Here is a 14,523-nt window from a genome sequence, read left to right as displayed (position 1 = left end):
CTTCCTTTGCTGAAAGGGTGACCCTGGCACTCTGCCTCAGGGTCACTGTGTAGTACAGGTGTCTGGCACAGAGAAAACACTTGATCATTGATAGCCATAGTCACAGAGGTTAAAGGGACTCTTGCTGTTGTGTGGATTCTGGATAAGGCCCAAAGCTGAAGCCACAAGGCCCCAGGACCCCTGTTCTAAATGAGGAGAGGCGCCACTGAACTTCCCACAGGTGGGGCCACTCTAGTCAAACCTGCACAATCATCAGCCCCACCTCACCCAGGACAGTCAGCAGAAGGGGGAAAAAAAAAAAAAAAAAAACAGAATAAGGGGAGAGGTCAGTAGCCATATTTTGGGGAGAAGAGATTTCAGGGCGAGAGGATCGTCCCTCCCTTTTTTCACACTTTGTCCTCTCGAAGCCAAATGAAGGGGTATCAAGAGACTCACTCACCAACCACAAGAGCCTGCAGGGAGGGGTGATGGGCCTCTCGCTCCTGCCGATCTTTCTAAGCAGCAGCACCCACAGGCCCACCTGGTACACTGCAGGAGCAGAGCTTGCAGAGAAAGTTTGGGGGGGGGGGGCATATTCTTGGAGTCTAGCAATATTCTCTCTCAGGATAAAGATAAAGGTGCTTGACATGTGTCCCCTGAAGTTGGGGGACTAACTTGAACATAGAGATTGTTTCTGTAAGAGGAAGGGCTACTGCTCGAGGGGCTCAGGCCTGCAGGACTTAGAAGGCCAAAGGTGAAGTGAAATGGGAAGAGAAAGGTGATCTCACCCATCCTAGTTCCACTCAGACCCCTGAGGGGAAGAAGAGAACCCCAGCCATTCCCACAGTTCTGTGTGAAGGAACTGCCCAGGAGGCTGCTGGCTGAGGCATGGGACACCTAACTCAGATCTCTGGCCCCTCACTAGAGAGCCAAGATTTAGCTGAACACTGTCGCCTAAGCCCAAGATATCCATACATGTCACCTACTTAGAAATCACTGAGAACCGCTAACCTAGATGAGACAACAGAGAGGTCAGGAATACTCTCCCTCCATCGGCTGGCCAGTCACTTAAGGAGACCTCTGTCACCCATTCTTCTCCATGCCCACACCAAAGAAGACAGGCAGTATCTCTGAAATGCTCTATGAGCCCTCACAATCCACTGCCAGCTTGGGGGGTGGGATGGGGAAGAGCTCTATCCTTGCACTAAAACCAAAGCAAGTCCCGGTTACTGGAATAATTAGTGTCATTAAAGATATAGTTGGAGCAGTAATGGGGGGGGGGGGCGGGGATGAAAAACATTTCCTGTTTATACACCAAGACTTCTCAAATGAGGATTCTTCAGAGATGTTGTTATTAGCATTAAATACAAAACAATAAAACAAAACAAAACAAAAACAGCATAATGGTATACAGAGAGGTTTCTAGATCCAGAATGTCTGGGTTTGATTCTCAGTTCTGCTATTACTTGCTGTGTGGCATAGGGCAAGCTACTAAACTTCTCTGTGCTGCAATGTACTCAAACTGTAAATTAAGGCTAAGTAAGAATAGTACATACCCATGGTGTTGTTGGGTTGATTAAACACAATAATCAGCTCTTAGAACACGGTAAATCCTCAATAAATGCTACCTTCTATCACTATTCTTAAGTCATGTTCACCTTAAGTACATGAACACAATGAGCTAATCCATTAAGTTTCTGGAAACAATGCAAAGTCCCGTTATAAAGCAACTCACAGCTTCTCTTTATGTGGGAAACCAAAGTACCACTAATGACACAATATTACATAGCACAGTTCCCACTTTAACATAGAAACTTAGAAAAAGGTATTTTCTCCCTGTTCCCCTTTTGTGGTTTGCGTGAAGTTGGGTCATCACAACCTCAGGGATAGCGTATCTTTGGCTTGGGTTATTCAGATTAGCTACTTGCTGTTAGCCCATAAGCCACATCCTTCTCTTCACTTCCCTTCATTTCATACCTAAGTGGAGACAGCCTTTTCCCTTTCAGCTGCCAGGAAATATTTCCAAACAGAATGTCATGTCATCTTCTAAAGTTAGTAATACAATAAAATTTAAGACAACAGTTATTCTGAGTGAAAATGGCACAAACACAGAGACAATCTTGGAAATGCGAAAACAAAAACAAACAAAAAAATTAAAAACCTCACTCTTCAGCCCCAGCCATCTGATCCCATTGATTTTTATGCCCATGTTCCTGGCATCTGTTAAAGTATTACTAGAGTCAGTAGAGCTTGACCAGTTTAGATGTTAATTTCTACACTATCTTCTAAAACACAGTACTGTGTGTTTACGAATTCAGAAGATTTAGATGAAATCACTCATGAACACTTGCCTGCTTTGGCAGCTTGGCTTTTAGGCGATGAATATGTAAGAGCCGATGGATAGGTTACACCCTTTGGGGGTTTACCTTCTGCAAAAGAGAAAAAAATATATAATTTATTTGTAGAACTAGAGGTTTTAGATGGTTCTGTTCACTTAAGATGATTCCTCCTTCCAATTTATCTCTTGAGTTCAATTAAATCAGTCTCCCCCACACCGAGTTGTTGATTACAATAAGAAAGTCAAGTGGCATTTTGTTTTCCTGTAGAGCCTATGTTTTATTAATATTAGAAAGGAAGTAATAAAATCTCCATGACTCAGCGTTAACATTAGCAACGCTTATTTTTCCCATGAAGATGTGACATGGAAGCTGAGGTGTTCATGCATGGGGCTTGAAAAGTTTAATTAGGTCAGTAGATGGATGTAAAATATTCCCCATCTTCTCCTTTAGATGCCGGAGAGCTTTGGCCACAGGCTGGCTATGCATGAATGGCTACATCTTACTTTCACAGACCCTGTGGGATCCATTTGAATTCCATGGCACTGGCACAGCTGAAAGTAGGTAAAGGTAGATCAGCCTTGGAAATAAGCATTAGTTGCCCACCCGGGGAGAGAGGGTTTGTATGCCAGGTGAGGAGAGGGACTGCTAATGTATATAGGTCCTGGAGACAATGGAGGCATGCGAAACAATGTCAATCAAGTGATGGAGCTGGGTAAGCAAGTACCAAGCCTGATATCTCTGAAAATTGCCTGAGAAGGCTGCTGCCCACAGTCTTCCTCCGCCGTGAGGTCATGCCTGAAATTCCGCTGTGGACACCTTGTTCCACAAAGAAATGGAAATTGTCCCTGAATGTAAACACCCCCAAAGGCAGGTAATTTGTCTCACCTCTTAACTGTTGAATTCCCAGTGCCTAGACACTGTCTGACCTGTAGTAGATGCTCAGGAAATATTTATTCACTAAAGGAATATCTTAGTGCTTAGATCTCTGTTGCATTCAAATACCCTTGGGAGGGGTGTCTCGCATGTTATCCAATATCCCCATTTAATAACAAAAGCATTTTAACTCTCAACCTTAGAGAATAGGATGGAGCTTGGGAAGGGACGGTGAGGAGTGTCAGGTGGAGAGCCCAAGGAGGTGGAACAGGATTTAGCGTGTGATTTTGCCAAACACTCTATTGGCACAAAGGATCATAGGGTCATGAAGCAGAAAGAATAACAGGGTCTCAGGAAAGGCTTGAAACTGAGAGTAAAAATATATAGGTTTCTGTTTCTATTTTACCATTAGTTAACTGCCTTAATCTTTGAGACTCTCTCTCTCTTTTTCATTCACAAAATATGGACAATGATATGGACCAACCCACTATATAATGATGTAGGATCTAATGAAAAAAAAAATTTTAGAGCTATATATTATCATAGAGATGCAAAAAGGTTATTCTGGTATCACTCAGAGTGGGAATGAGGCAAAAGGTTTGGGCTTGAGTTACTTCATCTTATTAAAGTCACCTGGGAGCAGAGTTTGCCATTTCCAGGTCCTCCACCCTTGGGCCTGCTCCAGACAGACAACAATTAGGGTTACTTAAGATCCAAAGAAGGCCCTTGGCTGTGGCCTCACTTTATCAACTAAGCACTGCAGAGACATTGTCTCTATTTCCTATTCTTACATCTAAAATCCTATGGTTCTTTCCGTTTCTGTTCAAAAGGAAAAGGGGCGTGAGCTCAGTTTTCCAAAATGGGGGTCAAAAAGCAAATGGGCAGTTTTAGGAGGTCCCTTTCCGACACTTCTCATCCCTGGGCTTAGGAAAGATCGTGCTGACTAAAAATGCACAGCTTCCCTTTTGCCCCTCTCCTAAACCAAAGCGAATGAATTACAGGAGTACAGTGACATGTAAAAATGAGAAATAAAAGCCTTGAAAATAGTCTAGAAGTATCTGAACCTTCAGACGAGGGTTCTGACGTGATTGGGTGAAATTTGTTGGCGGTGAGCTTCTGACCCATGCAGAGTGCGGGTGGCCGCCAGTCAGTAGATACCCTTACACTGCGGTGCACTTTTCTAACTCATCCATTTGAAAGATGCTCCTAGTCATCGCAGAAGCACAAACGTTTTATATCATTGGCCACAAAAGTGTTTTCGGTTAAATGTCGCTAGGTGGAATGAAAGCTGATATTCGTAGGAAATAATCTCAGCAGATTGCTTTCTATTTAAAATCCCCAAACATCTCTACCCTCGTGGAATTAATTTTTCTTTTAAACCTCTATTGGGACTCTTGAATCACTAGCTAAGTACTTTAGATCAAAATATTCTTATTTCACTGAGAGCTACTTGGTAAACACCTATGTGGAGATTATATTTCTCTCTGTGCTCAACAAATTTGCATTGTAGACATTATTAGCGTTTTCACATGACCCTTATTATGAATTCTTTGTTACAAGGCGAACCTCACTGTACTGTGGTTGCCGACTATCCACTATCTGACTTAGAAACCAGTCTAATTGGAACCCTAAGTGTGAAGAGGAGTGGAAATCTCTTCTTTATATAAGAATACTAGCTAATAAATGTGAAAGAATGACAGAATTGGAACAACTATAATTTTGCAATTACTAAAGTAATTTTTGCTACATCAAGGATCATTAATAATTGTCAAAACTGCTGAGTGAAATTTTTTAGGAAACAAGCTATTCACGCTGTTGGGAAGTATTGCCCTGCAAATTGCTTATTAATTACAAGGTATCTTCACCATGGAGGGAGATTGTAAAGTTATCCAAGTAATCAAGTTTAGTCTTACCGACAATTGCGCAAACTGACATTATGTGCCTCCTGATAAGGGCGTTGTGATAAGACATAATGGATCTGCTACGATACTACCTCAGCAGTATCCCTGTCAAAATATTTTACCTGAATGAAATGATGAGGAAACTACTAGACATATATGTGGTCCAGATAGTGCGACATACTACTAGACAACTAGCTGGGACTCCAAATATGCCATTGCCATTCATGACCAAAAAACATAGTGTGGTAAGATAGTTACAGTCCTAGGTTAGAGGACACTGAATAGACATGATGACTAAATGCAATAGTTGCTCTTTGATTGGATTGTGGATCCAAAAAGAAGAAGAAATTACTATGAAGACTATTTTAGGATAATTAGATAGTGAATAAGTACTATTTATTAGATAATATTATTGTATCAATGTTATTTTTTTAGATATGATGCCGGTATAGTGGTTATTTAGGAAAATGTTCTTGTTCTAACAAGATGTGTGCTGAACTGTTGAGAGAGATAAAGTGTCATGATGCCTGAATTTATTTTCACATGGTTCTGAACAAAAAAAATAGATAAATGATAGGTAGATAAATAAAGCAAATGTAGCAACATATTAACAATTGGTGAATCCAGGTGAAGGGAATATAGGTATTCATTGTAATATTCTTTTAATTTTTCTGTAAGTTAAAAATTTTTCAAAATGTTGGAGAAATTCACAAATATAAAAAAGGAAAGGAGTCTTGATAGTACAAAGATATTTGGTTACCTTTTCACTGTGAAATCACACCAGTCATTAGCTCAGTGACATTACATCTTTGGAAAAGAGGGTAAAGAATAAAAATAATTATCTACAAAAATTCTATGGCACTAGATAGAACTGATTGACTAGTGAAACAATTATTAAATAAAAAGAAATATCAAAATTGGAGCTCAGTTCTCCAAGAGCCTATGTCCCTATCTGTTCATTTCCCAGAAAAATTCAAGGAATGAGGTTCTAGATATGAGACTCATTGGGCCTAACAAAAGGAGTATTTCAAAAACCCAAGTTCTTAAATGTAATTCACTTAATTAGAAAGTTTGATTGGACTTATAGATAGCTGCAGTGTGTTTAAAATGAGTAATTGGAGCCTTTTAATATTTCTGGACTTGGTAGTGATTTATCGCTGTAATTATAATTCATTGTTTCATGATCCTAATTATCAGAAGAACTAATGCTTCAGATTTTTATGAAGTGAGGTGGGCCATAAATTAAAACTAACAGCACATTGAAAAGAACACATTTCATCCTGTGAGGTCACTTGATCCAAGTGCCCTTGTATAGCAGGATATTTCCCCAGTGCGCAGGCTTACCCGAGATGATGAAGGATTCTCGCCACCGTGGGAGGGACAGGGACTGGACGCCATTGGAATAACTCCCTGTATAGCCAGACTGTCCGGCTACTTTCCGAACAAGTATTTTCCCTCCTGAATTATCAAGCACACCACTATAAAGAGAGAAAAAAAAAATTTTCTTTGAAGAACAGAAAATATTGTTTGATGTGATCAATAGACTATCCAACAAGCCTCTGTCTTTATATAGAGATATGAAAGATGATTAAGAAAAGGTTTCATCTTGACCTGCAGCCCACCCCTCCTTCTCAGGGCCCAGCATCTGATCTCCCAGTTCAGATGTCATTCTTTTGCTTCTTACAGGACCTGATTGCTCAGTCAGGAGTTTCTCTTTGTCACCATCCTTCATTTCCTTATTCCCCCTAGTTTTTTTCTTTTTTTAAGTAAAACTTCTTTCCCGACAATTTTCAATTTGGTTTTGTGACACCACCGAATGACTCCAGTTATTTCAAAGGGTGATATGACACTTTAAAAAGCAAATTATTCCTTTTATTTGGGCCCAGGAAGGAAGGTGTACAGTTAAATTAAACTGATTAAAAAGAGTCTCTAAAGACTGAAACCGTTTCTTTAATTTATAGGATTTCGAAGGTTTTAGATGCTGACATGACAGTAACTGAAATATCTACCTCTTTCCTTTTATGTGAGACAGGGGCTCCATTCTGGTTCCTAAATATCACTTTTGTATTGTCATTTCCTCACCACAGAGGCTGAAATGGCTCCTTTGGGTATCTGTAATTTATGGCACAGAGGAGCTAAAAACATACTTAGATTGTTCCCATCGACACCCTTCCTTCCCTCCAGAAATAAGAGTCGCCATTTCCTGCTCTCCCACCTTCATGGTGAGTCAGCAACTTTCAATGCTCAACTTCTCAATGACCCAGAAGGAAAAAAAAAGGGGTAATAATACTTGACATGTAAACCAGTGAATTGCTTTAAAATCATTCCCACATATGGCATCTCCCTGGGTCCTCTCCGCAAACGTGATTCGTGGAGTGGAGGGAATGCTGCTCCCGGTTCATGGAAACAGGCTTGGACAAGTCAGGTGACTCACTCCAAATTTTGGAACTAGTAAATTGCAAGGCAGCGATTTGAACCCAGGACGAACCGACTGGGAATCCTGGGTTTGTCCACCTTGGTCATAGATGTCTCTCAGGATTCAAAAGCACAGGTACCTCCTGACACTAACTGCTCATCGTTCCCTCACATCTTTGCAACTCTGCTTTTCTCTTCTCTCAGAATCAGGTTACCTCCCTTCTCCCGGCTGCAGCCAGGCTGGGCTCAGCATCCCTGACAGGCGACATGATTCTTACTCATGTGTCTCTGTTCATTCTGCTCTTTTTCGCTTTGGAGAACCTGTTTTCAACTTCTGCCTGACTAGGCTGTGTCACGTGATCCCTCACACCTTCTCCACAGAGATTCATTCAGACATAACTTTGCTAGGCCCCTTCTTAGCAACACCTTAAAATCCTGTCTCACAACTGAGACTCTGATTTTATTTGGTCTTGTGCTATTTCCTAAAAATTTCTTGAGTAACTTTTATCTCTTAACTAGATTTGAAATTTTCTTATGGAAAGGATGATGTTTTATGCATCCATATCAGAAGGCCCATTGGTGGTGTGCGGGCTCTGCTCATACTGTCTTTCGAAAGCCAATTGTTAAGCTTTTAGGACTGCGCGAGAGGGTTCGTTTCACATTGACAGCTTGAAATTAGCTATGGTGGGAGTATTTGTACCACAAAAATTGGTAAATCAACAACCCCAACTTTTTTGAAGAGCCAGTTGTTAAACATTTACCAGTATACCACTGGCGTAAGGTGAGAGTTCTAATTATTGAAAAGTAATTATCCCATGGTCCTTTATAATTAATGGGGAAAATAAACATAACTCTCTCCCTTTTGTTCTCCCCTAGAGAAATTATTTTGTCTTTGGATTTATGGTCCATCATATTGAGGAAACGTGTGTGTGCACGTGTGCACTTGCTCTTGTTTAAGAGTGAGAAGGGCTGTAGCTGCAACTCACAGTGAGGGGAGGGGCAGGGGAGGCTGTGCTGAGCTTCCCTCGGGCTGTTTGAAGGGATTGGGGAGGGCCCAGGGGGGTTCTCATGCTGGCCTGGACTGCTGATGTCCTTGGTGAGGGTCGTGTGAGACTGAAAACCCAGACCGATGAAGATGAAGGCCTATTGTGTTCTCGTGAGATGTTCTGCTCGCAGAAGAGAGTGAAGCCTCATCTTGTGGACTTAACTAGAGGATGTGGATGTTCCCAGACATCTCCTAGAGAAGGACAGACCCTGGAGAGGTCAGCAGTCCAAGAAGGAAAATGCACCAGACACTCCACCATCATGGGTGATAACTGGAGGAGGGAGAGAGCCTGAAAGAGGATGTGGTTCCACTTAGGAACCATATGGGGGCAGAGCCACGGTAGTTTGGAGAACTTCTATAAATATGACCTCATTTGTACCTGTCCTGATTTGGTGGTACTTCACATATATTCTCCGAAAGAGCAAATCCAATTCCACTTCTTAGTGTTTCTCAGACATCCTGCATGAGGCTGAACATGGCCTTGGGGTTTACCTCCTTCCCCAACCTGGTTCCAGGGGACTGGGATAAACTGAGAGCAAGCTTCTTGGCTCAGAGGTAAGGGACTTGCTGCCCTTTTGAATTGCTGTCATTTCCAGGAGGGCATCTGGTCAGAAATTAGCGGAAGCCTGCTCTGCATGGAGAAGGCCTCTTTATTGGCCCATCTCAAAGCCATTCTCTCTCCCCTCAGCATTTGGTCCCACTTTAAATACAGAGGTTAGTTCAGGACAAGACTGAGCCAAAATATGATGTCTCATATGTTCTTTATCTCTTTGGTTTGAAAGACTCAAGGGAATCACTCATAAGACATCTGATTATGGTATATTGTATGAATATTAAATCCTTTAAGCTGAATATTAAACCTAATTGTCTAAACCATAGCATGCTCTCTCTAACTTCCCAGTTCTGATGGTGGGGGGCTCTGTCGGGGCAATGACAGGAGGTTCCATGCACACTTTCTATTTTTTAAATTCTACCTTCTGAAAACAGACTCTGTAATGAAATATGTGACAGATAGTATCCAAAATTCGTATCTGTTTTCGCTGAAGATGTCTAGTCATCCTCCCCATGGACAGGGATATTTCTTTCCTGCTCTCTCAGACACTGGTCCAGGAAGCTACAATGGCACTACACTGTTCAAGTAGCAAACTCGTTTTTTGAAACAGTCAGGCTCTCCTCCTCTGACTCTGTAACCCTCATCCGTATTCCTCCCAGCAAGTTCCTAGGCTCCAACCCAGCTGCTGGGATTGCTGAGTCCTGATCTTTGTCAAGGCCCTTATTTTCTCCACAGAGGCGTGTCCATCTATCATAAAGCCTTTGCCAGCTCTTAGTGCTCCAAAGTCCAGGTCTCCCTCATGTCCTCACTTTGTACAGTGCTGGGACCTCCTGTTCTTATGTGAATGTGTTATCTAGGCTCTGGGCTGGAAGTCAGTGGACGTGAGTTCTGATCCTGAATGTACAACTAACTAGCAATTTAATTAACTTCCCTATGCCTCTGCTTCTCTTCTAATAAATGTGAATGCTAACAACAGTGTTATAGGATTGGGATGAATCCTATAGAAGGAGGGAATCATAGTGTAGGGATTACTGTCATTATGATGACATCTTTGGTGAGATCAAATTAATTCATGTGCCTCTGTCCTGCACGGGAAACATAGACAGGCAAGAGAGTGCCAGCAAGTGCCAAAGGAAGCAAGTGCCAACCATCTCTGATCACAATTGGAAAAAAACAGGCAACTTTAAGACAGACTTAGCCTCTGCAGCAGACGTCAGTGTCTGCACAGACACAGACTGGGGAGTGCTGATGCGATGGAGCTGTATGGGCAAGTGCATATGTGTGCAAGGATGTATGTGAGCACGCACATGTGCACAAGTATGTGTGGGAGGCATGCCCATGCACATGTGTGTAGATTTGTATACCCCTTTCTTTTCCGCATGGAATTGATTTCAGAGTGAAAGGAAAATATTTTAATTCCATAGCAGAGTTAAGAAACGACATTTAATATTGTTTTTCTTTAATATTCCATTATTTATCTTTAATAGAGCCTTCGTAGCTCTGCTCCTATTGAAAAACCAGTTAGGTCATTATCCTGCTGCAGTGATAGGGAAAAGAGGAGTATGGCCAAGAAAATCTACTAGTAATTCTTAAGTCTTAGTTTATATATAGAATTTTTTTTTCTCACTGCCTCTCCAAATTTCAGAAAAGATAATGGCTAGACACCTTGAAAGGGAATGAATTTTATACCTTCTCCCCTCTCTCTGGCAAAGAAACAACTGGGCAATCAACTGACTGACGTAAAGGAAAAAGATACCAGCAGCCTGAATAATTCAGAGACTCCATTCAGCATTTGGTAGCTGAGCAATGAATCAGGAGCCATGTCTCAAAACAGTGCTGGGTGTTGGTTAGGAGCATGAGTGCTGGACTTGGGTTCGAGTTCCTACACTGACACTAAATTTTAATAGTGGGGCTTTAGAAAAGCTATGCGACCTCATCATCTTCAAGATGTGAATAACAGTAGTAGATACACATAGGGCAATCATGAGAGTTAGATAAGATGACATAGGTAAGGCACTTGATGCATACATGTTAGCCTTGTTAGCAAAGATATTAAGTAAACACACATTTCCCATGTTTTGACTCCAAGCCTAAGAAAAAGAGGCATGAGAATTCTGCAAAGGTCACTTTTGCCTATTCTCGTTTAGATAGTGACTTAGTCTAAAGCATGTCATGCTTCCTGTTCTCTTTCCTGGATCCCGAACCAACAGCTGACCAAGGAGTCCCACCTTTCACCCTCCTTCTCACTCTTCCTGTTCCATTTGTCTCAGGTGAGCACCATAGCTGTGACATTTCTTCTCCGATCTTCTGGGCCTGTCTTAGTCAGGCCCCTATTATTTCCTTGCTCAGTACATACGAGTACAAAAAAAAAAAAATTCTTTACATCCTCAAGGACTTTGGTTTCCTTGCATGAACATGCAAGAGTAGAATTCTCCCATCCTTGTTAAGGTGCCAAGAGAAGCCAGTCCTCCTTTCCACAGGGTGCTGTGAAAGGAGACCCAGGACCGCGCACCACTTCTGTGCAATTCCATGGACCAGGGGTGCCAGAAGAAATATATGGTGCTCAGTCGAATTTGTACATTTTTGTTAAATCAGGCAGCCCTGCACTGGGGCTCCCCATCCCCACCCCGATTGCTAATTCTTAAGTAGCTCAGAGCTACCCACCTGTGAACAGCAGCGGCACACACGCTGGAGTAGGACGCATAGACATCTGTGCCGTAAACGTGGTATTTGGGGTCTTGGCACCCTGCCGGACATTTCACGACGAACTCGGGATTGATTATCTTTCCAGCTTTGACATCACAGTTGATCTGAGGCACATCTGGGAATGCAAAATGAGCTCATAATTATATCTTGTGGTTTAAGCTTACATATGGGATGACTCCGTTAGATCATAACTGTTTGTTTATTTAATCTCTAAAAGCCAGAGCCTCGGCTGCCACTAAATTTCCTCCATATAATGAAAGCAAAGATGTAATTAGGATATTCCTCAGTCCAAAAGAACAACAATGACCAGCCATTGAAGTTAACTGCTGAGAGCAAAAACAAAAGGCTCATTCCTGTGTTTATAGAAAAAATGAAATAATTGACGATGAGAGCTGTGGGAGAAGACCCACCTCCAGTGGCCAGAAATATCATCTTGAGTCAATGACCAGAGAGTCCTGGTGTTTTAGATGCTCTGGAGCTGGCTCAGGAAAAGAGAGAGCTCTCAGACAACCTTATAGGTAGATAGGCAAACAAGGGAGCATGGATGTCGGGGTCAGGACTGGTCAGGATGAGGTTGGCCTGCTGCCGCAGAGGTCCTGCACTGGAACCTGGTGGGAGGAAGGGGATTGGTGGGGCAGGATTAGATGGAGGAAGCTTGAGTACCTGTGTTCTGTGGGGAAGTGGGATGCAGTGGAAGATTTTTGAATGGTGGAGACAGATAGTGAAAGTGATCTTCTGTCTTGGTCTTAGAGGTTGGCTCCTAGATCCAGACTCAAATGGGAGTGATCTTTTCTCATCTGCCACAATACTTGGTGGAAGGCTGGGAACTCCCCTGCCGAATACCCAAGGAAAGTTCATTCATTCTTTTTCCTTCTTCCATTTTTGACTTTGTGACTGAAATTGCAAAGCTAGTACTGTCTAGGATAGTTGGTGAGTCATCTGGAGCTGAAAGCTAGCCTAGGGACGAGGTGGGTAGATGCTCTAGTGGCAGTACCTGCAAGGAAGTGCAGCTGCCTCTTCCCTGAAAGAAATTTCCCTCAAAAACTCCTGAAGGAAAAGGTCTCCCAGATGATGCTATATGGATGTCCTTTGAACTGGAAATGTACTCCATTCTGGACTCCATTCTTCAGAGGGACTCTGAAGCATGAGCACAGTTCATAGAGGAAGGAGGCTCAGAAGGGGTCTGGAAACCCCCAGATGTGAGGGATGGTTGGCAGAAATGGGTTCTTTGGCCATAAGAAGGAGAGAATTTGGAGGCAAATGACAGTTGCCTTCATAAGTAGGGCTGTTGTGTGGTATGACACCAGAGGGCAGTGTTAGAATTAGAGAATAGGGAGGCAATTTGGCCAAGCAATTCCTAGAACTTGAAGTTGCCCATTGGAAGGAATGGATTGCCTCATGAGCAGTGAATGGGCTGCAAGTATGCAAGCAAGAGACCCGAAGAGTTGAAGAGGGGATTTCCACATTGGGTGGGAGGTGGAAGTAAAGCCCCACCCAGTGCTAAGGGTCTGTGATTACATGGATTCAGGATCTCTGCCAGGCCACCCACCCTCTAACTGGGTTACTGAGATGGTCTCAGAGTTGCTAATGGCTTCCAGCTGTATCCAAAACTTTTTATTTTAACCCTTATATACCTGAGTGGAGCAGAGATGCATTTCATTCAAACTGGAGAAAACTGAAGTTAGAGGTCCTGCTCTTTTCTTGAACACCCCTCCCCGATAATCTGTGCACTCTGGGCTGGGCCAGCATGGAAGTCTTCCTGGGAGCCCAGAGGCTGAGTGTGATCACAGGCTAAAACAATTTGTGGTCTACATTAAGAAGTGGAGCACTGTGCTTAAAACAGTTTTGTGGTTTCATTCTCCCTACCACAGGTTGCCTCCTCTCCAAAGTTATTTTCTTTTTGTCTTTCATTTTTTTAAACCCTGATGCTCGAGGCCGCATTCACTATTTTGAGTCTTAGAGTATTTTAGTTTTTTTTTTTTCTTTTTTAAAGGCAGTTTGGAGGCTGAAGATGCCAGTCTCTCCTTAAATTAGTTAATTGTTAGGTCTCTGGGTGTAACTGAATGTGTTTAGTTCTCCTTTCTGCAGATCTCTTCCCCACTCCCAAGTGTATCTCCTCCCTTAGATGGAAAAAAAAAAAAAAAAAAAGAAAGCATTCCTTCTTGGTTCTCAGTTATTTGAAATAGGAAGGGACAAGCTCTGTGAACTAGGGCTCAATTGGATGTAACTTTGGCTCCCTAAGATTGTGGCTCTCCCGGCAAGATAGCCTGAATCTTCTGGAGTTGAGTAAGTGGCCATACGTAGAAGCTGACTGCATGAGCATCATACAGTGATTAAACTTACTGAAAGCCTGCAGGGTGCACACAGCACATGCAATAGGATTTTCCATGAAAACAGTTGGTTTAAAAAGACAAGGAGAAACATGTCACGTGGGAATATTTTCTTCCTGCTAATCACTTTCCCCACCCTTTCTTCTAAGGGGCATTTGTTTTGTTTTGTTTTGTTTTGTTTTGTTTTTTTGTCTTGCTTTTACATAGGCCTGAGAAGTAACTAAAATAAGATCCGCTTTATCTGCACCCTCTGGATTAGCAAAATTGGTGGATCGACTTGTCCCATAGGAGATGGGGGGAGGGGTGAAACGAAACCAAGTACATACGCTTGTGTATTTTGGAAAAACAGTGTGGTGCCAAAGTGAGGTTAAAGGTCAAATAT

At 42.4% G+C, this 14,523-nt stretch overlaps 1 protein-coding gene across 6 annotated transcripts in view; it reads right to left on the bottom strand.

Moving 5' to 3' along the window:
• The window catches only part of VIT (vitrin), a 91,273-nt gene that overhangs the window by 41,092 nt on the left and 35,658 nt on the right, over positions 1-14,523 (bottom strand). For 5 of the 6 annotated variants that reach the window (XM_016162517.2, XM_016162516.2, XM_016162519.2 and 2 more), the window contains 3 exons: positions 11,770-11,926; positions 6,437-6,570; positions 2,331-2,408 (listed from right to left, as the gene is read on the bottom strand). In XM_016162517.2, the coding sequence (XP_016018003.2) occupies positions 2,331-2,408; positions 6,437-6,570; positions 11,770-11,926 (369 nt within the window). Of the gene's footprint in view, positions 1-2,330; positions 2,409-6,436; positions 6,571-7,101; positions 7,285-11,769; positions 11,927-14,523 lie in introns of those variants that run through there. The other variant, XM_016162522.2, reaches the window with a different exon arrangement.

The sequence above is a fragment of the Rousettus aegyptiacus genome, unplaced genomic scaffold (assembly GCF_014176215.1).
Source record: "Rousettus aegyptiacus isolate mRouAeg1 unplaced genomic scaffold, mRouAeg1.p scaffold_m13_p_7, whole genome shotgun sequence".
Lineage (NCBI taxonomy): Eukaryota > Metazoa > Chordata > Mammalia > Chiroptera > Pteropodidae > Rousettus > Rousettus aegyptiacus.
This window is presented reverse-complemented; position numbering and strand designations above follow the sequence as displayed.